Source organism: Oncorhynchus gorbuscha, linkage group LG07 (assembly GCF_021184085.1).
Source record: "Oncorhynchus gorbuscha isolate QuinsamMale2020 ecotype Even-year linkage group LG07, OgorEven_v1.0, whole genome shotgun sequence".
In the NCBI taxonomy this organism is placed as follows: domain Eukaryota; kingdom Metazoa; phylum Chordata; class Actinopteri; order Salmoniformes; family Salmonidae; genus Oncorhynchus; species Oncorhynchus gorbuscha.
Genome location: NC_060179.1, coordinates 11834275 through 11859102, shown reverse-complemented (window position 1 = coordinate 11859102; position 24828 = coordinate 11834275). Strand labels below are relative to the sequence as shown.

The 24828-nt window shown below is 45.2% G+C and overlaps 2 protein-coding genes across 6 annotated transcripts in view; both read right to left on the bottom strand.

Annotated features, from left to right (window-relative positions):
• LOC124040475 (catenin delta-2-like) overlaps nt 1-24828 on the bottom strand; it is an 890284-nt gene that overhangs the window by 442228 nt on the left and 423228 nt on the right. The window lies entirely within an intron of this gene.
• LOC124039485 (nucleoporin p58/p45-like) lies at nt 513-24708 on the bottom strand. 5 transcript variants are annotated; one of them, XM_046355500.1, is made up of 13 exons: nt 24595-24708; nt 22628-22767; nt 19976-20221; nt 18538-18697; nt 18357-18422; nt 18076-18250; nt 17808-17887; nt 17469-17587; nt 14530-14612; nt 14226-14424; nt 3056-3139; nt 1031-1126; nt 513-936 (listed from the first exon to the last, which is right to left on the bottom strand). In XM_046355500.1, the coding sequence occupies exons 2-13, from the start codon at nt 22746-22748 to the stop codon at nt 779-781; spliced, it is 1587 nt and encodes a 528-aa protein (XP_046211456.1). In that variant the 5' UTR covers nt 22749-22767; nt 24595-24708; the 3' UTR covers nt 513-778. The 5 variants fall into 5 exon arrangements, with proteins under 5 accessions (XP_046211456.1, XP_046211454.1, XP_046211457.1 ...); XM_046355498.1 differs by lacking the exon at nt 24595-24708 and adding an exon at nt 23820-24244; XM_046355501.1 differs by lacking the exons at nt 1031-1126; nt 24595-24708 and adding an exon at nt 23820-24244.

Below are 24828 nucleotides of genomic sequence, written 5' to 3'. Positions count from 1 at the left end.
TCCTGCTCCCCCCTCCCTGCTCCTACCCCCTCCTCCATCCTACTCCCCCTCATCTCTCCATCCTGCTCCTACTCCCCCTCCTCTCTCCCTCCTGCTCCCCCTCTCTCCCTCCTGCTCCCCCCCTCCGCCCTCCATCCTGCTCCTACCCCCCTCCTCCCTCCATACTGCTCCCCCTCCCTCCATCCTGCTCCTACCCCCTCCCTCCATCCTCCTCCTCCCTACTCCCACCCCCCCTCCTCCTACCCCCTCCTCCCTCCATCCTGCTCCTACGACCCTTCCTCCCTCCTGCTCCCCCTCATCTCTCCATCCTGCTCCTACTCCCCCTCCTCTCTCCCTCCTGCTCCCCCTCTCTCCCTCCTGCTCCCCCTCCTCCCTTCTCTCTCCTGCTCCCGCTCCCCCTCCTTTCTCCCTCCTGCTCCCGCTCCCCCTCCTCTCTCCCTCCTGCTCCTCCTCCTCTCTCCCTCCTGCTCCTACAAACCCCCCCCCTCACCCCCTCCTCCCCACATCCTGCTCCTTCCCCCATGCTTCCTGACAGATAAAAATAGAGATCTGGGACAGACTGTTACCCCCGTCTCCACCTCCCGTGGACTGTTCTAGAAGTCACCCTTAGGCACAGATCTAGAATAAACCTCCCCTCCCCAAATCCATCTAAAATGGACTGCGACCCATTTAACCCACGGACAGTTCTGGAAGTCATAGAGCTAGGATCAGCTTTCCCTCCCCGAATCCTAACTGTTACCCCACTGTTCCCTTTGCCCCTTGAGCACCGGTGGAGAGACTATCTCTTGCCCCTCTTGTTTCCCACCGGGGGCTTCTTGAGCTGTAGCAGGGGACCTCCCGTTCCGAAGCCCGTGGACACGCCAAACGTCAGGCCGGCAGACGCGTTGAGCCCGGGGTTACTGAAGTTAAACCCCGAACTACTGCTGCTACCAAAACCTGTGGGGAGGAAAAGAGAAAGAACATGAGTTATTCATATTTAGAATGCTCACAGGGTGTCTGCTGAGACATGAGGTGAGGAGTGTGTGTATACCTGCGCTCAGGCTCCCTCCCGAAGCCTTGCTGGCGGAGGAGAAACCAAATGAGCCCCCCGTCGCAACCCCCCCGAAACCTGGACCCCCAACAAATACTGCAGGAGAGAGAGAGGGAGCCAAGCTTTAGTAAGACATTCACTAACTATGCTGCCTCGACATGACACAAAGAGAGAGAGCTGAGCTTTCTGGACACACACTCTATGCTGCTACGACATGAGACAGACAGACAGACACACAGACACACAGACAGACAGACAGTCAGAGACAGACAGACAGACAGACAGACAGACAGACAGACAGACAGACAGACAGACAGACAGACAGACAGACAGACAGACAGACAGACAGACAGACAGAGAGACAGACAGACAGACAGACAGACAGACAGACAGACAGACAGACAGACAGACAGACAGACAGACAGACAGACAGACAGACAGACAGACAGACAGACAGACAGACAGACAGACAGACAGACAGACAGACAGACAGACAGACAGGAGTGTTGCTGTGGCATACTAGACACAGAGAGAGAGAGAGCTTAGCTTCATGGACACACAGACACACTAACTATGCTGCTATGACAAGACGGAAAGACACGGGTGCGGGCAGACACACACACACAAACTGCAAGGGCGTGTGAGGAAAAGAGGGAGTTAAGCCTCCGTAATGGCTCACTGACACACAGGGTATACTGATGAGTAGACCAATGAGGAAAGAGCAGCTGGTATCCAAACAGGGTATACTGAAGAGTAGACCAATGAGGAAAGAGCAGCTGGTATCCAAACAGGTTATACTGACGAGTAGACCAATGAGGAAAGAGCAGCTGGTATCCAAACAGGTTATACTAAGAGTAGACCAATGAGGAAAGAGCAGCTGGTATCCAAACAGGTTATACTAAGAGTAGACCAATGAGGAAAGAGCAGCTGGTATCCAAACAGGTTATACTAAGAGTAGACCAATGAGGAAAGAGCAGCTGGTATCCAAACAGGTTATACTAAGAGTAGACCAATGAGGAAAGAGCAGCTGGTATCCAAACAGGTTATACTAAGAGTAGACCAATGAGGAAAGAGCAGCTGGTATCCAAACAGGTTATACTGACAAGTAGACCAATGAGGAAAGAGCAGCTGGTATCCAAACAGGTTATACTAAGAGTAGACCAATGAGGAAAGAGCAGCTGGTATCCAAACAGGTTATACTAAGACTAGACCAATGAGGAAAGAGCAGCTGGTATCCAAACAGGTTATACTAAGAGTAGACCAATGAGGAAAGAGCAGCTGGTATCCAAACAGGTTATACTAAGAGTAGACCAATGAGGAAAGAGCAGCTGGTATCCAAACAGGTTATACTAAGAGTAGACCAATGAGGAAAGAGCAGCTGGTATCCAAACAGGTTATACTAAGAGTAGACCAATGAGGAAAGAGCAGCTGGTATCCAAACAGGTTATACTAAGAGTAGACCAATGAGGAAAGAGCAGCTGGTATCCAAACAGGTTATACTAAGAGTAGACCAATGAGGAAAGAGCAGCTGGTATCCAAACAGGTTATACTAAGAGTAGACCAATGAGGAAAGAGCAGCTGGTATCCAAACAGGTTATACTAAGACTAGACCAATGAGGAAAGAGCAGCTGGTATCCAAACAGGTTATACTGACGAGTCGACCAATGAGCAGCTGGTATCCAAACAGGGTATACTAAGTAGACCAATGAGGAAAGAGCAGCTGGTATCCAATGAAGAGAGTAAAGCAGAGAGACCCACACCAGACCCCAGCTACAGGCAGACTGTTGTTTCAGCCCTAGATAGTGAAGAGCTTAAAAACTCAGATACATTCCCTAATACTGCCACCTGTCTTACACAAGAGGGGGGGGGGATGAGATGGTGAGGAACAAAGGGTGAGGAACAGAAGTTAGAGAGATAAAAATAAAGAGATCAAGAGAGTGAGAAAGAGGGGGATAGTAAAAAGTAGGAGGATGAGAGGTAGATGGATGGGGATGAGACAGACTAATGTAAAAAGACAGGTACTACCTCCAAGGCCCAATGAGCTCGTGCTAGAGCCCACTCCTGAGGCAAAGGGGTTTCCCAAGCCAGACCCCAGGGGCGCCTGTCTCCCTGAGACAGACAGAGAGAACATAGCTTACTCCTCTGTACTACAGTCTGTTAGTCTGTTACTGAAGTCAAGTCCCCCCTCTCCTCTGCAACGTTCAGTGGTGGTATAGACTGTGTGTGAACAGAGTAACATCTCAGGGCCCTGTGGAACAGTGGTTCTATATTACATTAGACTCCAGTAGTCTTCTCAGACTCCCATCCCAACACTAACCTTATGGCCACATCTAAGTTGTTCCCCTTGATATACCTAATGACTACTGATAGGCTGCTTATTAGTGATAATGGAACTATGAGACTGTGGGTTGATTTTCACAGATCAAATGGTAAATGGCAATTCCCCGGTAAACGGAGTGATGCTGAGACTCAGATTTTTCTAAATGGATTTCAAACGAAAAACAATACAACTCTTTGCACAAGGACGACTTTTAACCGTTTCCACTAAACATTTCACAAGAACGCATTGACAGTGCATTCAGAAAGTATTCAGACCCCTTCCCTTTTTCCACATTATTACAGCCTTATTCTAAAATGGATTCAATAATGTTTTTCTCCCCTCAATCCACACACATTACCCCATAATAACAAAGTGAAAACAGGTTCAGACATGTTTGCAAATGTATTTAAAATAAAAACAAAGAAATACCTTATTTACATAAGTATTCAGACCCTTTGCTACAAGACTCAAAACTGAGATGATTTTTAATGATTTGGAAAAGCACACATACCTGTCTATAGAAGGTCCCACCGTTGACAGTGCATGTCTGAGCAAAAACCAAGCCACGGTCAAAGGAATTATCTAAAGAGTTCCGAGACAGGATTGTGTCGAGGTACAGATCTAGGGAAGGGTACCAAACATTTCTGCAGCATTGAAGGTCCCAAAGAAAAAAGTGGCCTCAATCATTTTTAAAATGAAAGAAGTTTGGAACCACCAAGACTTCCTAGAGCTGGCCGCCCAACCAAACTGAACAATCGTGGGAGAAGAGCCTTGGTCAGGGAGGTGACAAAGAACCCGATGGTTACTCTGACAGAGCTCCAGAGTTCCTCTGTGGAGATGGGAGAACCTTCCAGAAAGACAACCATCTCTGCAGCACTCCACCAAATCAGGCCTGTATGGTAGAGTGGCCAGAGGGAAGTCACTCTTCAGTAAAAGACACATGACAGCCCACTTGAAACAAGATTCTCTGGTCTGATAAAATCAAGATTGAACTCTTTGGCCTAAATACAAACCGTCCTATCTGGAGGAAACCTGGCACCATCCCTACGGTGAAGCATTGTGGTGGCAGCATCATGCTTTGGGGATGTTTTTCAGCGGCAGGGACGGGGACACTAGTCAGGATCGAGGCAAAGATGAACGGAGAAAAGTACTGAGAGATCCTTGATGAAAAAATTCTCCAGAACGCTCAGGACCTATGACTGGGGTGAAGGTTCACCTTCCAACAGGACAATGACCCTAAGCACACAGACAAGAGAATGCAGGGGTGGCTTCGGGACATGTCTTTGAGCGGCCCAGCCAGAGGCCGGACTTGAACCCGATCGAACATCTCTGGAGAGACCTGAAAATAGCTGTGCAGCGACACTCCCCATCAAACCTGACAGATCTTGGGAGGATCTGCAGAGAAGAATGGGAGATACTAAGTACTTTTTACTTTTTTACTGAGTTAATGGTCAGACTACTTATGTAAATGTGATATTTCAGTTTTGTATTTTTTATAAATAAAAATTTCAAACATTTTTATTTAAATCTTTTTTTTTTCTTTGACATTATGGGTGGGGTATTGTGTACAGATTAATGAGGGGGAAAAACAATTTAATACATTTTAGAATAAGGCTGTAACGTAACAAAATGTGGAAAACGTCAGGCAAAAAAAAGTCAACTTTCCGAACGCCCTGTACTTGAAGAACAGTGGAGATGGTGGAAGTTGGTAAGTCGTCCTTGTGCAGAGAGTTGTATGGTTTGTTTAACTTTGCAATCAATGGTTTTTGTTTGACATCCATTTTGGAAAAAGTCTCAGCATCACCCTTACAATGGAATTGCCTTAAAGTAGATGTGATAGAAACATGGCAGTTAGGACCTTCACTCAAATCTCAGGGCACCAGTCTTGTTTCTTTTTAGCGGTTCTCAAATTGGATTTTTGAGTTTCAGCCTCCGCTATAGTATTAGTTAATTCTCTTAAATCCAATTGGATTTCTAAAATGAGTGATTCACCAGTCAAAAAGAAACAAAGACAAGGTCGCTCCTTTAAAAACAAATTTATTGTCAAATGAAAGCAATTCCACTTACATAAACGAGACAAACAGTTCAAGGACACAACCGACTGTTAATTCCTAGCTGCTATGGTCTCCAAAATGGTTCAAGATTCCACGAGTGAAGGAACTAGCATGTGCCAGGAAAAAATGCAGCGCAAACAATTATTCCTATATGTCAAGTTTCAAAAGGCACACAATATTATTTAGTGTCAGATATATGCATCAACAACAACAAGCATTGGTTTAATATATTAATATAAACTGGGTGGTTCGTGCATTGAATGCTGATTGGCCGACAGCTGTGGTGAATCAGACCATATACCACGGGTATGACAAAACAGCTATTTTTACTGCTCCAATTACGTTGGTAACCAGTTTAGAATAGCAATAAGGCACCTCGGGGGTTTGTGGTATATGGCCAATATACCACGGCTAAAGACTGTCCATGCACTCCAGGTTGCGTGTTTAAGTCATAGTACATTGGACATATACCACACACCCTCGGGCCTTATTGCATGTGCATATATATATATATATATATATATATATATATATATATATATATATATATATATATATATATACAGTGGGGAGAACAAGTATTTAATAACCTGCAAAATCGTCAGTGTTTCCTACTTACAAAGCATGTAGAGGTCTGCAATTTTTATCATAGGTACACTTCAACAGTGAGAGACGGAATCTAAAACAAAAATCCAGAAAAATCACATTGTATGATTTTTAAGTAATTAGTTTGCATTTTATTGCATGACAAGTATTTGATACATCAGAAAAGCAGAACTTAATATTTGGTACAGAAACCTTTGTTTGCAATTACAGAGATCATATGTTTCCTGTAGTTCTTGACCAGGTTTGCACACACTGTAGCAGGGATTTTGGCCCACTCCTCCATACAAACCTTCTCCAGATCCTTCAGGTTTCGGGGCTGTCGCTGGGCAATACGGACTTTCAGCTCCCTCCAAAGATGTTCTATTGGGTTCAGGTCTGGAGACTGGCTAGGCCACTCCAGGACCTTGAGATGCTTCTTACGGAGCTACTCCTTAGTTGCCCTGGCTGTGTGTTTTGGGTCGTTGTCATGCTGGAAGACCCAGCGCCGACCCATCTTCAATGCTCTTACTGAGGGAAGAGGGTTGTTGGCCATGATCTTGCGATACATGGCCCCATTCATCCTCCCCTCAATACAGTGCAGTCATCATGTCCCCTTTGCAGAAAAGCTACCCCAAAGAATGATGTTTCCACCTCCATGCTTTACGGTTGGGATGGTGTTGTTGGGGTTGTACTCTTCTTCTTCTTCTTCTTCCTCCAAACACGGCGAGTGGTGTTTAGACCAAAAAGCTCTATTTTTGTCTCATCAGACCACATAACCTTCTCCCATTCCTCCTCTGGATCATCCAGATGGTCATTGGCAAACTTCAGACGGGCCTGGACATGCGCTGGCTTGAGCAGGGGGACCTTGAGTGCGCTGCAGGATTTTAATCCATGACGGCGTAGTGTGTTACTAATGGTTTTCTTTGAGACTGTGGTCCCAGCTCTCTTCAGGTCATTGACCAGGTCCTGCCGTGTAGTTCTGAGCTGATCCCTCACCTTCCTCATTATCATTGATGCCCCACAAGCTGAGCCTCACACAGGAAGCGGCGCAGGTCCTAATCCAGGCACTTGTCATCTCCCGTCTGGATTACTGCAACTCGCTGTTGGCTGGGCTCCCTGCCTGTGCCATTAAACCCCTTCAACTCATCCAGAACGCCGCAGCCCGTCTGGTGTTCAACCTTCCCAAGTTCTCTCACGTCACCCCGCTCCTCCGTTCTCTCCACTGGCTTCCAGTTGAAGCTCGCATCCGCTACAAGACCATGGTGCTTGCCTACGGAGCTGTGAGGGGAACGGCACCTCAGTACCTCCAGGCTCTGATCAGGCCCTACACCCAAACAAGGGCACTGCGTTCATCCACCTCTGGCCTGCTCGCCTCCCTACCACTGAGGAAGTACAGCTCCCGCTCAGCCCAGTCAAAACTGTTCGCTGCCCTGGCCCCCCCAATGGTGGAACAAACTCCCTCACGACGCCAGGACAGCGGAGTCAATCACCACCTTCCGGAGACACCTGAAACCCCACCTCTTTAAGGAATACCTAGGATAGGTTAAGTAATCCCTCTCACCCCACCCCCCCTAAGTTTTAGATGCACTATTGTTAAGTGACTGTCCCACTGGATGTCATAAGGTGAATGCACCAATTTGTAAGTCGCTCTGGATAAGAGCGTCTGCTAAATGACTTAAATGTAAATGTAAATGTAAATCTTGCATGGAGCCCCAGACCGAGGGTGATTTAACGTCATCTTGAACAACTTCCATTTTCTAATAATTGGGCCAACAGTTGTTGCCTTCTCACCAAGCTGCTTGCCTATTGTCCTGTAGCCCATCCCAGCCTTGTGCAGGTCTACAATTTTATCCCTGATGTCCTTACACCCTCTCTGGTCTTGGCCATTGTGGAGAGGTTGGGGTCTGTTTGATTGAGTGTGTGGACAGGTGTATTTTATACAGGTAACGAGTTCAAACAGGTGCAGTTAATACAGGTAATGAGTGGAGAACAGGAGCGCTTCTTAAAGAAAAACTAACAGGTCTGTGAGAGCCGGAATTCTTACTGGTTGGTAGGTGATCAAATACTTATGTCATGCAATAAAATGCAAATTTTAAAAATCATACAATGTGATTTTCTGGATTTTTGTTTTAGATTCCGTCTCTCACAGTTGAAGTGTACCTATGATAAAAAATGTACAGACCTCTACATGCTTTGCAAGTAGGAAAACCTGTTAATTCTGCAGTGTATCAAAAAACCTTAGCCAAATACATTTAAACTCAGTTTTTCACAATTCCTCACATTTAATCCTAGTAAAAATTCCCTGTCTTAGGTCAGTTAGGATCACCACTTTATTTTAAGAATGTGAAATGTCAGAATAATAGTAGAGAATGATTCATTTCAGCTTTAATTTATTTCATTACATTCCCAGCGGGTCAGAAGTTTATATACACTCAATTAGTATTTGGTAGCATTGCCTTTAAATAGTTTAACTTGGGTCAAACGTTTCGAGTAGCCTTCCACAAACTTCCCACAATAAGTTGGGTGAATTCTGGCCCATTCCTCCTGACCGAGCTGGTGTAACGGAGTCAGGTTTGTAGGCCTCCTTTCTCACACACTCTCAGTTCTGCCCACAATTTTTGTGATGGCCACTCCAATACCTTGACTTTGTTGCCCTTAAGCCATTTTGCCACAAATGTGGAAGTATGTTTGGGGTCATTGTCCATTTGGAAGACCCATTTGTGACCAAGCTGTAACTTCCTGACTGATGTCTTGCGATGTTGCTTCAATATATCCACGCAATATTCCTCTCTCATGATGCCATCTATTTTGTGAAGTGCACCAGTCCCTCCTGCAGCAAAGCACCCCCACAACATGATGCTGCCACCCCGTGCTTCACAGTTGGGATGGTGTTCTTCGGCTTGCAAGCCTCCCCCCTTTTCCCTCCAAACATAACGATGGTCATTGTGGCAAACAGTTCTATTTTTGTTTCATCAGACCAGAGGGCATTTCTCCAAAAAGTACAATCTCTGTCCCCATGTGCAGTTGCAAACTGTAGTCTGGCATTTCTATGGCGGTTTTGGAGCAGTGGCCTTTCAGGTTATGTCGATATAGGACTCGTTTAGATACTTTTGTACCTGTTTCCTCCAGCATCTTCACAAGGTCCTTTGCTGTTGTTCTGGGATTGATTTGCACTTTTCGCACCAAAGTAAGTTCATCTCTAGGAGACAGAACGCGTCTCCTTCCTCAGCGGTATGACGGTTGCATGGTCCCATGGTGTTTATACTTGTGTACTATTGTTTGTACAGATGAATGTGGTACCTTCAGGCGTTTGGAAATTGCTCCCAAGGATGAACCAAACTTGTGGAGGTCTACAATTTATTTTTCTGAGATCTTGGCTGATTTCTTTTGATTTTCCCATGATGTCAAGCAGAGGAACTGAGTTTGAAGGTAGGCCTTGAAATACATCCACAGGTACACCTCCAATTGACTCAAATGATGTCAATTAGCCTATCAGAAGCTTCTAAAGCAATGACATCATCTTCTGGAATTTTCCAAGCTGTTTAAAAGGCACAGTCAACTTAGTGTATGTAAACTTCTGACCCACTGGAATTGTGATACAGTGAATTATAAGTGAAATAATCTGTCTGTGAACAATTGTTGGAAAAATGACTTGTGTCATGCAGAAAGTAGATGTCCTAACTGACTTGCCAAAACTATAGTTTGCTAACAAATAATGTGTGGAGTGGTTGAAAAACAAGTCTTAATGGCTCCAACCTAAGTGTATGTAAACTTCCGACTTCAACTGTATATATATATATATATATAATATGTCAAACCATCCAGAACAGGCCCCAGTACTGCCACATGTGTTAGTAAAGTAATCCAATCCAACTACACCTCTCCAGCCAATAACATCGGTGTTGTACATACTACATCCCAGAGCAGCTCCCTGGCTCTATGTAGCTAGCCCTGAGTCCGTACACTGAGTGGAGGGACTGTCTCAGCCAGTCAGTCCAACCACTACCAGTCTTCTGATCTCATTGAAGCCCTCAAAAAGGCCCAAGATTCATCATAGTCCTGTTAGCCATCACTGTTATACACTAACAGGAGTCTGCCATCTGCAGCAGCCCTATGAGTTCCAGAACCAATCACTGAGTTCCAGAACCAATCACTGAGTTCCAGAACCAATCACTGAGTTCCAGAACCAATCACTGAGTTCCAGAACTAATCAGAGTTCCAGTTCCACATTATGTACTCAGTCTAGAATATTTCAGAGTGGTTCTGGAAGGTTAGCGTGAGAGGGTGAACAGACCGGTCAGAGCAGCAGTTGATTATCTCAGAGCACAAATTGTCACTCAGAATACAGAAAAATACTGATTCTTGGCACCAATGTTCCCACTGGCCTTCCCCAAACAGTCGATACGCGCAGCAAGATCACGGTCCCTCCCTTGATAAACTAGTGAGTGATGTAATACTGTAATACCTTCTATTGAATAGATAATGAAACTAAAGAAAACTAGGTTCTGTCTGTACAGAAGGTCATCAGCCCCTCTGCTATCCATTTCCTGGAGCCAGCTAGGCCTGCATGGTAGACCAACCGCCAGTGTTAAGTAGTGTGTCTAGGAAATACTGATAAATCATTATCTCAAAAGGTTAATGGAGAACACACAGTGATACATTCAAAGTTGGATGGACTGTCAGGTAGAAGTGTGTATTTAGACCAGGGGTGTCAAACTCATTCCATGGAGGGTCTAGTGTGTCTGGCTTTTTCCTTTCAATGAAGACCCAGACAACCTTGTGAGAGGAGTGCCTTACTAATCAGGGACCTTAATTCATCAGTCAAGTACAAGGGAGGAGTGAAAGCCCCGACACTCGGCCCTTCATGGAATGAATTCGACACGTGTTTTAGAATAGTGGATCCCAACACTTTTGGGGTACTTTACCACCAACTGAATTGTGTTCTGCACGGAGTACCCCTGAAGTACCCCCTCATGAATTTGACCAGTAACCCTATGGCCTCATGAGTCTTCTCCAGTACACCCTGTGGATAGTCCTAGTACCCCCTCATTGCATTTGACCAGTAACCCTATGGTCTCATGAGTCTTCTCCAGTACACCCTGTGGATAGTCCTAGTATCCGTAAAGTAACCCCCCATGCCCTATGGTCTCATGAGTCTTCTCCAGTACCCCCTGTGGATAGTCCTAGTACCCCTGGTTAGGATACTCTGGTTATACCCAATGACCATTCCCAGCTACGGCAGTCAGTCAATGTTCTATCTACAATGCAAATAAAGTCACACATACATACATACATACATACATACATACATACATACATACATACATACATACATACATACATACATACATACATACATACATACATACATACATACATACATACATACATACATACATACATACATACATACATACATACATACATACATACATACATACATACATACATACATACATACATACATACATACACACATACACACACACACACATACATCTGGCTACTTTGGTAACCAGAGCCTGCTATTATTGCCGTGACAACTCCATGGTAACTTTAAGAAGCTGCCATGGTTACAAAAAGGGATTCATTTCATTAACACTTCAAATCTTTAACTGAAATGAACACAGAAAACAACCTCTTCTGGTTCTTCTCTTCTAATTCTCTCCTTCTCTCTTTCTTTCTCTCTCTCGGAGGACCTGAGCCCTAGGACCATGCCCCAGGACTACCTGACATGATGACTCCTTGCTGTCCCCAGTCCACCTGGCCATGCTGCTGCTCCAGTTTCAATTGGCCTGGGCCCTAGGACCATGTCCCAGGACTACCTGACATGAGGACTCCTTGCTGTCCCCAGTCCACCTGGCCATGCTCCTGCTCCAGTTTCAACTGTTCTGCCTTACTATTATTCAACCATGCTGGTCATTTATGAACATTTGAACATCTTGGCCACGTTCTGTTATAATCTCCACCCGGCACAGCCAGTAGAGGACTGGCCACCCCACATATGCTCTCTCTAATTCTCTCTTTCTTTCTCTCTCTCTGAGGACCTGAGCCCTAGGACCGTGCCCCAGGACTACCTGACATGATGGCTCCTTGCTGTCCCCAGTCCACCTGACTGTGCTGCTGCTCCAGTTTCAACTGTTCTGCCTTATTATTATTTGACCATGCTGGTCATTTATGAACATTTGAACATCTTGGTCATGTTCTGTTATAATCTCTACCCGGCACAGCCAGAAGAGGACTGGCCACCCCACATAGCCCGGTTCCTCTCTAGGTTTCTTCCTAGGTTTTGGCCTTTCTAGGGAGTTTTTCCTAGCCACCGTGCTTTTACACCTGCATTGTTTGCTGTTTGGGGTTTTAGGCTGGGTTTCTGTACAGCACTTTGAGATATCAGCTGATGTACGAAGGGCTATATAAATAAATTTGATTTGATTTGATTTGCATGACCTGTACAGTAAGTCAGTGTTCCCCCACTCTGGTACCCCAACAGTACATATTTCTGTCATGTCCCCGGACAAACACACCAGATCCTACCTGTCAACTAATCATCAAGCCCTTGACCAGTAGAATCTGGTGTCCAGGACTACAACACAAGCGTACTGTTGTGGGTACTGAAGGAACGGATTAGGGAACCACTGCAGTGAGTAACACTATGTTTGTAACACTAGGCTTTACACCCATCAAATTAAACTCTGGACCTTGAAGCCAGTTCCACTGCCTTGTTTCATTGTTGTCCTCTAATCAGGGACTGATTTAGACCTGGGACACCGGGTCAAATAACTAATCAGGGACTGATTTAGACCTGGGACACCGGGTCAAATAACTAATCAGGGACTGATTTAGACCTGGGACACCGGGTCAAATAACTAATCAGGGACTGATTTAGACCTGGGACACCGGGTCAAATAACTAATCAGGGACTGATTTAGACCTGGGACACCGGGTCAAATAACTAATCAGGGACTGATTTAGACCTGGGACACCGGGTCAAATAACTAATCAGGGACTGATTTAGACCTGGGACACCGGGTCAAATAACTAATCAGGGACTGATTTAGACCCGGGACACCGGGTCAAATAACTAATCAGGGACTGATTTAGACCTGGGACACCGGGTCAAATAACTAATCAGGCAGAACAGAAAACCTGCAGACACTCGGCCCTCCGTGGAATGAGACTGACACGTGCAGTACACTGTCGGTCTAACTTGTAAGTGTGCATCAAGGCATAAACATGCACACACACGGTCCTCATCTAAACCAGTTTGTACAACTCCCCCCCCCCCCCCCAAAAAAAACAAGTTGAGGCTCAGTTTTGGAACTAAAGCGATTTGACTTCTAAAGGATGCCAGAACACTCACTTGGCAGCATCACATACTACACGATGTGTTATTCTCAATAAAACCAAACTAATTCAGCTTCACCACAAAGCACCATCATTAAAACTATCTTCAAATAGAGACTGAACCGAAAGACATTCAGCCTCCAGGTTCAGTTATTGAAGGGATTCTAGTCTGTCTGGGACAGATCTGAGAGCTGTGAATGAACAGCCCAGTAATCTGAACCCTCTACACTTCTTTATTCATCCTTCAGGTCCCATCTCTCCTTGTTTCCAGTAGAGGAAGAGCCTTACTGAGATCATGTTAAGTGCTTCTATTTTAGATATAGATCGATGAGAGAGAGAGATGGAGAAGAAAAGCATAGCCATCTGAATATAATAATAATTTGGTGGATGCTTAGGTTTGTTCCATTTCATATATATATCCCAACTCTCCCTGAGACACCCTCAGAGTAGAATCACAGCCAGGGAATGCCATTATCAAGTAGGGTCAGATTCCAACTAGCGACCTTTCAGTTACAGGCCCAACGCTCTAACCACTAGACTACCTGATGAATAAATGGTTGCTAGGTTTATGGACAGGCGGTTTCAACAAACAGCCTGCTAGAGACACTTCTGGTAACTTCTGACACATTTAGCGCCAAACCACAGAAAGAAATGACTAAAAAGGGTTTGGCGCTGGCTATGATCCTTTCATGTTTTCTTCCTCTAATCCTCCAGCTCTCCCCCTTTCCAGAGAAAGAAAAGAAACTAAACTAAATGTTTGGCACTGGCTACATTGCTTTTCATTCTCCACGTTCTCCCTCCTCCCCCTCCCTCTGTCAGACTGAGGGGTTGGAAAGGTGAAAGGTCAAATATGAAGGGTCAGGGTTCTAGAACTTGAAGGCGGAGTTCACACCTGGGCCGGGCTGCTGCTGGCTCAGCGTGGCTGCCATGGCGACCGCTGCTGCGTTAGGGACACTGCCGAACGGGGCGGGACCGATTGTGATGCGTGGTGCGCTCTTCCACTTCTTACTGGCCGCCCGCTTGGACTCGAAAACATCAGTGGAGTCCTCCAGGAAGGCCCGGCGGTATCCCAGGTACTGCTGCTTCAGGATCTACCACAGAGGAAGAACCCCATTCGCTTCATTCTAAATAATTTATTTATAGCTCTTGATGATTGGTCAAGGTGATGTTGTTAGCTAGCGGTCTGTAGGACTTACCTTGACGTTCTCGTGTACTGACTGGAGCTGAGCAGCCAGACAAACAAATGTCTGGTACAACTTCTGCATGGCCAGAGACAGATCTACACATGTAGTATGAAGAGAGAAACAACAAACACAGAGTGTGAAGTCAGGTGTGATGTGTGATCCACTGCCCTGTGTAGAGGTGATCCTCACCCTGTGGTGTGATGTGTGATCCACTGCCCTGTGTAGAGAGGTGATTCTCACCCTGTGGTGTGATGTGTGATCCACTGCCCTGTGTAGAGAGGTGATTCTCACCCTGTGGTGTGATGTGTGATCCACTGCCCTGTGTAGAGAGGTGATCCTCACCCTGTGGTGTGATGTGTGATCCACTGCCCTGTGTAGAGGTGATTCTCACCCTGTGGTGTGATGTGTGATCCACTGCCCTGTGTAGAGAGGTGATTCTCACCCTGTGGTGTGATGTGTGATCCACTGCCCTGTGTAGAGAGGTGATTCTCACCCTGTGGTGTGATGTGTGATCCACTGCCCTGTGTAGAGAGGTGATCCTCACCCTGTGGTGTGATGTGTGATCCACTGCCCTGTGTAGAGGTGATTCTCACCCTGTGGTGTGATGTGTGATCCACTGCCCTGTGTAGAGAGGTGATCCTCACCCTGTGGTGTGATGTGTGATCCACTGCCCTGTGTAGAGGTGATTCTCACCCTGTGGTGTGATGTGTGATCCACTGCCCTGTGTAGAGAGGTGATTCTCACCCTGTGGTGTGATGTGTGATCCACTGCCCTGTGTAGAGAGGTGATTCTCACCCTGTGGTGTGATGTGTGATCCACTGCCCTGATTCTCACCCTGTGGTGTGATGTGTGATCCACTGCCCTGTGTAGAGAGGTGATTCTCACCCTGTGGTGTGATGTGTGATCCACTGCCCTGTGTAGAGAGGTGATCCTCACCCTGTGGTGTGATGTGTGATCCACTGCCCTGTGTAGAGGTGATTCTCACCCTGTGGTGTGATGTGTGATCCACTGCCCTGTGTAGAGAGGTGATTCTCACCCTGTGGTGTGATGTGTGATCCACTGCCCTGTGTAGAGAGGTGATTCTCACCCTGTGGTGTGATGTGTGATCCACTGCCCTGTGTAGAGGTGATTCTCACCCTGTGGTGTGATGTGTGATCCACTGCCCTGTGTAGAGGTGATTCTCACCCTGTGGTGTGATGTGTGATCCACTGTCCTGTGTAGAGGTGATTCTCACCCTGTGGTGTGATGTGTGATCCACTGCCCTGTGTAGAGAGGTGATCCTCACCCTGTGGTGTGATGTGTGATCCACTGCCCTGTGTAGAGGTGATTCTCACCCTGTGGTGTGATGTGTGATCCACTGCCCTGTGTAGAGAGGTGATTCTCACCCTGTGGTGTGATGTGTGATCCACTGCCCTGTGTAGAGAGGTGATTCTCACCCTGTGGTGTGATGTGTGATCCACTGCCCTGTGTAGAGAGGTGATTCTCACCCTGTGGTGTGATGTGTGATCCACTGCCCTGTGTAGAGGTGATTCTCACCCTGTGGTGTGATGTGTGATCCACTGCCCTGTGTAGAGAGGTGATCCTCACCCTGTGGTGTGATGTGTGATCCACTGCCCTGTGTAGAGGTGATTCTCACCCTGTGGTGTGATGTGTGATCCACTGCCCTGTGTAGAGAGGTGATTCTCACCCTGTGGTGTGATGTGTGATCCACTGCCCTGTGTAGAGAGGTGATCCTCACCCTGTGGTGTGATGTGATCCACTGCCCTGTGTAGAGGTGATTCTCACCCTGTGGTGTGATGTGTGATCCACTGCCCTGTGTAGAGAGGTGATTCTCACCCTGTGGTGTGATGTGTGATCCACTGCCCTGTGTAGAGAGGTGATTCTCACCCTGTGGTGTGATGTGTGATCCACTGCCCTGTGTAGAGGTGATTCTCACCCTGTGGTGTGATGTGTGATCCACTGCCCTGTGTAGAGGTGATTCTCACCCTGTGGTGTGATGTGTGATCCACTGCCCTGTGTAGAGAGGTGATTCTCACCCTGTGGTGTGATGTGTGATCCACTGCCCTGTGTAGAGAGGTGATTCTCACCCTGTGGTGTGATGTGTGATCCACTGCCCTGTGTAGAGGTGATTCTCACCCTGTGGTGTGATGTGTGATCCACTGCCCTGTGACCTAGAGGTGATTCTCACCCTGATGTGTGATCCACTGTCCTGTGTAGAGGTGATTCTCACCCTGTGGTGTGATGTGTGATCCACTGCCCTGTGTAGAGAGGTGATTCTCACCCTGTGGTGTGATGTGTGATCCCCTGCCCTGTGTAGAGAGGTGATTCTCACCCTGTGGTGTGATGTGTGATCCACTGCCCTGTGAGAGAGGTGATTCTCACCCTGTGGTGTGATGTGTGATCCAAGAGGTGATTCTCACCCTGTGGTGTGAATGATCCACTGCCCTGTGTAGAGAGGTGATTCTCACCCTGTGGTGTGATGTGTGATCCAAGAGAGGTGATTCTCACCCTGTGGTGTGATGATCCACTGCCCTGTGTAGAGAGGTGATTCTCACCCTGTGGTGTGATGTGTGATCCACTGCCCTGTGTAGAGAGGTGATTCTCACCCTGTGGTGTGATGTGTGATCCACTGCCCCGTGTAGAGAGGTGATTCTCACCCTGTGGTGTGATGTGTGATCCACTGCCCCGTGTAGAGAGGTGATTCTCACCCTGTGGTGTGATGTGTGATCCACTAAGTAGAGGTGATTCTCACCCTGTGGTGTGATGTGTGATCCACTGCCCTGTGTAGAGAGGTGATTCTCACCCTGTGGTGTGATGTGTGATCCACTGCCCTGTGGAGGTGATTCTCACCTGTGGTGTGATGTGTGATCCACTGCCCTGTGTAGAGAGGTGATTCTCACCCTGTGGTGTGATGTGTGATCCACTGCCCCGTGTAGAGAGGTGATTCTCACCCTGTGGTGTGATGTGTGATCCACTGCCCTGTGTAGAGAGGTGATTCTCCAGCTCCTCTATCTGCTGTCTGTACTGCTGCAGCTGGACCTCAAACTGATCCACTAAACACCGGAAATAACTAGAGAGAAAGACAGAGAGAGACACAGAAAGAGAGAAAGACAGAGAGAGACACAGAAAGAGAGAATGACAGAAGAGAGACACAGAAAGAGAGAATGACAGAAGAGAGAGACAGGATTCAACTTATTAGGGATAAAATGCAGTAGATGAATCTGTGTGGATCTAAAGGGCAATGTGATAAGGTAAGTTCAGGGAGGTGTGATGATGATGGGACTACTCACTCATAGGGAGCTGTGTTTTCATGTTGGAGTCCAGGGGGTGTCTTCTGAGTCCGTAGAGCTATGTCTGCATTCTTCAACTCCTACACACACACAACACACAACACACACACACACACACACACACACACACACACACACACACACACACACACACACACACACACACACACACACACACACACACACACAATCAAGCCCAGCAACACTAAGGGCAATTTAGTTTTGATCCTGAATTCCTCAAAGGACAATGTGACTTCAGTGTGTGTACCAGCGCAGCCTCCATCTTCAGGTGACCTATAGCCAGGGCGTTTCTCTGTAGTCCCGAGGCGCTGACAGACAGCAGCTGTTTGAGACTCCTGATGTCGTCCTGAACCTTCAGCATGGCTTTAGATGACATCCTGCTGATCTCCTCGTGAACCTGCTTCTGCTCCTTCACAAACTTCCTACAGGACGGTAGAAACTCACGTCAACACAATGGATATTCATGACCACCGTGTTAGAGATGTGCGTAGACACACGCACATGACGATGCACGACTTCCTCACTTACTGGAAATGGTCTACATCCTGACAGAGGACTGGAGGCAAGTTTTCATCTTTCAACGCTTTACTGTCCCTGAAAGAGAGAGCGAGAAACTCATTATGACAACCATAAGGGGCAACTGCAATCCGTCATTGGTCACACTGCGGAATCTTATTGGTCCAGACCGGTGTCAGTCAGTAGTACTTACTGTGGGCTGGCCCCTAATGATTTGTCGCTCTTTTTCTCTGAGGAAGTGCTGAAGTCAACTCCGCCCAGTCCAAGGCTGGGGGCTGTTGAGATCGCCGTCGAAGTAGAGACTAGGGAACCTAACGTCAACCCCCCTGAACCAAGAGTGGTCTGGGCCAAACCTGGAAACACACACAAGAGTTAACACAAATAAACCCCATGACACAAACACACATACAGAATGAAGCTCGCACACGTGTTAGTCCCCGTAATGCTGACTCCAGTCCTCCCAGAGTGGACTGACACAGACCTAAGATGATTACATCACCAGAAAGGTGACACACACACACAAAGAATACAACTGACAGATCATACACTACCTCTAAATAAGGGGAGATAACAGATCATACACTACCTCTAAATAAGGAGAGATAACAGATCATACACTACCTCTAAATAAGGAGGGATAACAGATCATACACTACCTCTAAATAAGGAGGGATAACAGATCATACACTACCTCTAAATAAGGAGGGATAACAGATCATACACTACCTCTAAATAAGGGGAGATAACAGATCATACACTACCTCTAAATAAGGGGAGATAACAGATCATACACTACCTCTAAATAAGGGGAGATAACAGATCATACACTACCTCTAAATAAGGGGAGATAACAGATCATACACTACCTCTAAATAAGGAGAGATAACAGATCATACACTACCTCTAAATAAGGGAGATAGAGATCATACACTACCTCTAAATAAGGAGATAACAGATCATACACTACCTCTAAATAAGGAGAGATAACAGATCATACACTACCTCTAAATAAGGGGAGATAACAGATCATACACTACCTCTAAATAAGGAGAGATAACAGATCATACACTACCTCTAAATAAGGGAGATAACAGATCATACACTACCTCTAAATAAGGAGAGATAACAGATCATACACTACCTCTAAATAAGGAGAGATAAGAGATCGATGTAGTTAACTAACCAGTAGGAGTTATGTTAGAGAACAGACAGATGTAGTTAACTAACCAACTAACCAGTAGGAGTCATGTTAGAGAACAGATAGATATAGTTAACTAACCAGTAGGAGTTATGTTAGAGAACAGACAGATGTAGTTAACTAACCAGTAGGAGTCATGTTAGAGAACAGATAGATGTAGTTAACTAACCAGTAGGAGTTATGTTAGAGAACAGACAGATGTAGTTAACTAACCAGTAGGAGTCATGTTAGAGAACAGACAGATGTACTTAACTAACCAGTAGGAGTCATGTTAGAGAACAGATAGATGTAGTTAACTAACCAGTAGGAGTTATGTTAGAGAACAGATAGATGTAGTTAACTAACCAGTAGGAGTTATGTTAGAGAACAGACAGATGTAGTTAACTAACCAGTAGGAGTCATGTTAGAGAACAGACAGATGTAGTTAACTAACCAGTAGGAGCCATGTTAGAGAACATACTGGAACCCAACGATAGACCTGTGGATGGGGCCACACCCCCTAGGTTGAGAGCAAATCCTGTGGCTCCTTGTTGTGGAGCGGTGGAGGTGAGGACGGAGCCTAGCGTCAGTCCTGCCCCTGAGGGGGCCGAGGAGGCAGCAGTGAGGGAGAAGGGTTGGGCCGAGGCAGACGGTTTATTGAAGGCCATACTAAAGCCTGTGGTAGAGGCTGCTGGAGCACCTGGGAGAGACCAGGAAATAGCTGGGTTAAAGGTAGATTCAACCGTATGACATCAACGAGAACGAATTCATCTGCAGAGACTGCTACTATTGGTTTGTCATGCTAAGGCTCAAATTGGGATCAGTCAATGGTAGATGTGGACGTCATGACCGATGTGTCGCTACGTTGACAGAACATTTGCCTAACGTACGGCCTTTAGTGGGTGCAGCAACACCTGCAGTGAAACAAGAACACAACTCCATAACTACAATAAACACCTACACCTATGGTGATGTCTGTGCATTTCTTTGTGCGTGGGTGAAAGAAACAAGCATGAGGCAGATCTGCAGAGGGAGACAGACAGACAGTCGTAAAAACGCGTGTGTGGTGTGTACTAGAGGTCGACCGATTATGATTTTTCAACACCGATACCGATTATTGGAGGACCAAAAAAGCCGCTACCGATTAATCGGACGGTTTAAAAAATATGTATTTGTAATAATGACAATTACAACAATCCTGAATATACACTTATTTTAACTTAATATATCAATAAAAATCAATTAACCTCAAATAAATAATGAAACATGTTCAATTTGGTTTAAATAATGCAAAAACAAAGTGTTGGAGAAGAAAGTAAAAGTGCAATATGTGCCATGTAAAAACAGCTAACGTTTAAGTTCCTTGCTCAGAACATGAGAACATATGAAAGCTGGTGGTTCCTTTTAACGAGTCTTCAATTTTAACGAGTCTTCAATTTTCGATTTTAGGTTGTAGTTATTATAGGACTCTATACCATTTGTATTTCATTCACTATTGGATGTTCTTATAGGCACTTTAGTATTGCCAGTGTAACAGTATAGCTTCCATCCCTCTCCTCGCCCCTACCTGGGCTCGAACCAGGAACACATCGACATCAGCCAGCCTCGAAACAGCGTTACCCATCGCTCCACAAAATCCGCGGCCCTTGCAGAGCAAGGGGAACAACTACTCCAAGTCTCAGAGCGAGTGACGTTTGAAACGCTATTAGCGCACACCCCAATAACTAGCTTACAATTTCACATTGGTTACACCAGCCTAATCTCGGGAGTTGATAGGCTTGAAGTCATAAACAGCTCAATGCTTGAAGCATTGCGAAGAGCTGCTGGCAAAACACACGAAAGTGCTGTTTGAATGAATGCTTACGAGCCTGCTGCTGCCTACCATCGCTCAGTCAGACTGCTCTATCAAATATCAAATCAGACTTAATTATAACATAATAACACACAGAAATGCGAGCCTTAGGTCATTAATATGGTCGAATCCGGAAACTATCATTTCAAAAACACAACATTTATTATTTCAGTGAAATACGGAACCGTTCCGTATTTTATCTAACGGGTGGCATCCATCAGTCTAAATATTCCTGTTACATTGCACAACCTTCAATGTTATGTCATAATTACGTAAAATTCTGGCAAATTAGTTCCTAACGAGCCAGGCAGCCCAAACTGTTGCATATACCCTGACTCTGCATGCAATGAACGCAAGAGAAGTGACAATTTCACCTTGTTAATATTGCCTGCTAACCTGGATTTCTTTTAGCTAAATATGTAGGTTTAAAAATATGTAATTCTGTGTATTGATTTTAAGAAAGGCATTGATGTTTATGGTTAGGTACAGTTGTGCAACGATTGTGCTTTTTTCACAAATGCGCTTTTGTTAAATCATCCGCCGTTTGGCAAAGTTGGCTGTCTTTGTTAGGAAGAAATAGTCTTCACAAAGTTTGCAACGAGCCAGACGGCCCAAACTGCTGCATATAACGTTACCCTGAATCTGTTGAATGAGAAGTGACACAATTTACCTAGTTAAAAGAAATTCATGTTAGCAGGCAATATTAACTAAATATGTGGTTTAAAAATATATACTTGTGTATTGATTTTAAGAAAGACATTGATGTTTATGGTTAGGTACACTTTGGAGCAACGAGAGTCCTTTTTCGCAAATGCGCACTGCATCTATTATATGCAACACTAGATAAACTAGTAATATCATCAACCATGTGTAGTTAACTGGTTATTATGATTGATTGATAGCTAGAAACTTACCGTGGCTTCTTACTGCATTCACGTAACATGCGGGCTCCTCGTGAGGCAGGTGGTTAGAGCGTTGGACTAGTTAACTGTAAGGTTGCAAGTTTGAATCCCCGAGCTGACGAGGTCAAAATCTGTCGTTCTGCCCCTGAACAAGGCAGTTAACCCGCCGTCATTGAAAATAAGAATGTGTTCTTAACTGACTTGTCTAGTTAAATAAAGATTAAATAAAGGTGTAAATTAAAAATTATAATATATTTTTTTAATCGGCCAAATAGGTCTCCAAAAATACAGATTTCCGATCGTTATGAAAACTTGAAATCGGCCCTAATTAATCGACCTTGTGTGTACCTACCTGAGGCAGGAGTGTTAAAGGAGAACCCCCCAGTAGGTTTCTGTGCAAACAGGGACCCCCCCAGGCCCAGAGAAGAGGTGGTGGTGGTGGAGGCTGTACCACCCAGAGTAAAGCCTCCCATAACTGCTGCAGCTGGTGTACTAGAGAGAGGGGGTGAGAATGAGGGAGGTGAGAAGTACAAAACATTACTATGCAAATATGCCTCACCTGTTATATTACAGTTTTTATGACAAACAATGCATATCTGTTTTGATGTTGAATGGGTACAGTAAGGATGACAGCAAAGCCCCAAGTCTAAAACTCACACTGATTTACAAACGATCACACAGCCTCTCTCTCTAGCAAACACACACATTCAGAAGAGAAACACAAGTAGTTGATGCATCCATAGCACATGTGGTAGTTAGCAGTTGATCATGACTCTCAGTTCCATTATATTATATTACACATATGAGTCATTGGAAGAAGGAGTCTTCTGTAGGGGGTGTTTTGTGGTACTGTACGGTTTTGGAAGCATGAGGTCCTTATCTTTCATATCAGCTTGGAATACTTTTCTAAAAACAAAGCTTAAAGTGATACAACCTTTATAGGGTTAGGATTCCCACATTTCCATGTTACTGCGCTTGTTTACTGTAAACATACGGAAGACAGACGACCTGTGTGAATGAGGAAGACCTGTACTAAATTAGCTATCTGCGTTTCTGAACGTCTGTGTAAAACGAAAGACAAGGTGCCTCAATTATGTTGTCACTGAAAAAAAAACTGTCGCTGCAACAGTTAAAACAGTGTACAGTATGTGTGTATTTTTGCATTTGTTAAATTATCGCTGTGATATGAAAGTAGAGGGATTTATGTTTCTAGAACCGTACCGCAATTGAGAATCGACTCGCGTTTAGATGGGAGTATGTGGCTGTTTTGACTTCCACTCCAGAGACAGTTCGGCATTTAGACGCAGCTAAAGAAGGTCCTTGGACTAAGTAGTAACGTTATGCTTCTTTAATCTAATATAGCTGGGGAACTACTTAACGTCACACTTTTAACAGTGGGGTTTATTACGATTACTACTGGATAGCTGGCGTTAGTTAACTACCTAGTTAGCCAGTCGGTAACAATCCATGCTGGGTAAGTTAATTAACATAATAAATGGAGATAAATCAGCTAATTTCCGTGAGCCGTGGCCAACACTTCTTACCTGGCAGTGCCTCCAAACGAAAACCCTCCGCCAGTGTTCGTGGATCCAGACCCGAAATTAAAGCCTGACATCTTCTTTTATAACAACAGGCCAATATTTTGATATAACTTTAGTTAGCCGATTGTTCACTAGTTAGCAACTAGCTTTTGGATAATAAAAAAACCCTCACCCGCATGGAGGCCCAGTCTGACATCATGGTAAACTAAAATAATAACCACTATTCGGCTATTTCAACTCACACGCTTAGTAACGTATACCATTTGACAAAGATCGGAAACTTAGTCATTTATGCACAAAACCAGCAATAAAATGTTAATGTTCCGTTCCGGACCGGTTCTGTTTTCCGTTCCGCGCTTCACCCGGAGTGGAGTTATATTTTCCAGTTCCATTGGCCTACTAGGACAGTGGTGTCTGGAGGATTTAGCAGATTGGACGGTCATGTCAGGACATCTAGCGTTTGATAGTGGTAATGACCACAATGTACATTTCTCATCATGTGTGTCAATACGTTGAGGGGAAAAAAAGTGCTTTGCTAATTTGAGAACGGTAAAATGGCAAAAAGAAAATTGGCATATTACGGTAAAATGGCAAAGAATGTACTCTGACTTGACGCCAGTGCTCTTCACGTCGGAGCTTTAGAAAAAAGGTCTGAGTCTTACAAGGAATAAGTCATTGTTCTGCCCCAGCTGGCATGAGAGGAATATTGACTTTGTTCTTGATGTTTTCGACAACAAGGGTAATAATTCTCACATATGAACAAAATAGTTTCCAATACCTTTCAGAGAGTTTATTAATGTGATCAAAGCCGTTCCCAGTGGTCTAACTACACTAATGAAAACTCATCTTAGCTTTGGTAATGATCACAAAGTTGATCCAGGACCAGTGTTGTCAACTCATTTTCAGGAGAAGTGGCTTTGAAGCACAAAAAGTTGCTAAATGACGTTGTGATGTCATTGCGTGATAACTTAAAACTGCGTCATTACGTAGAATACACAACGTTATTCAAATT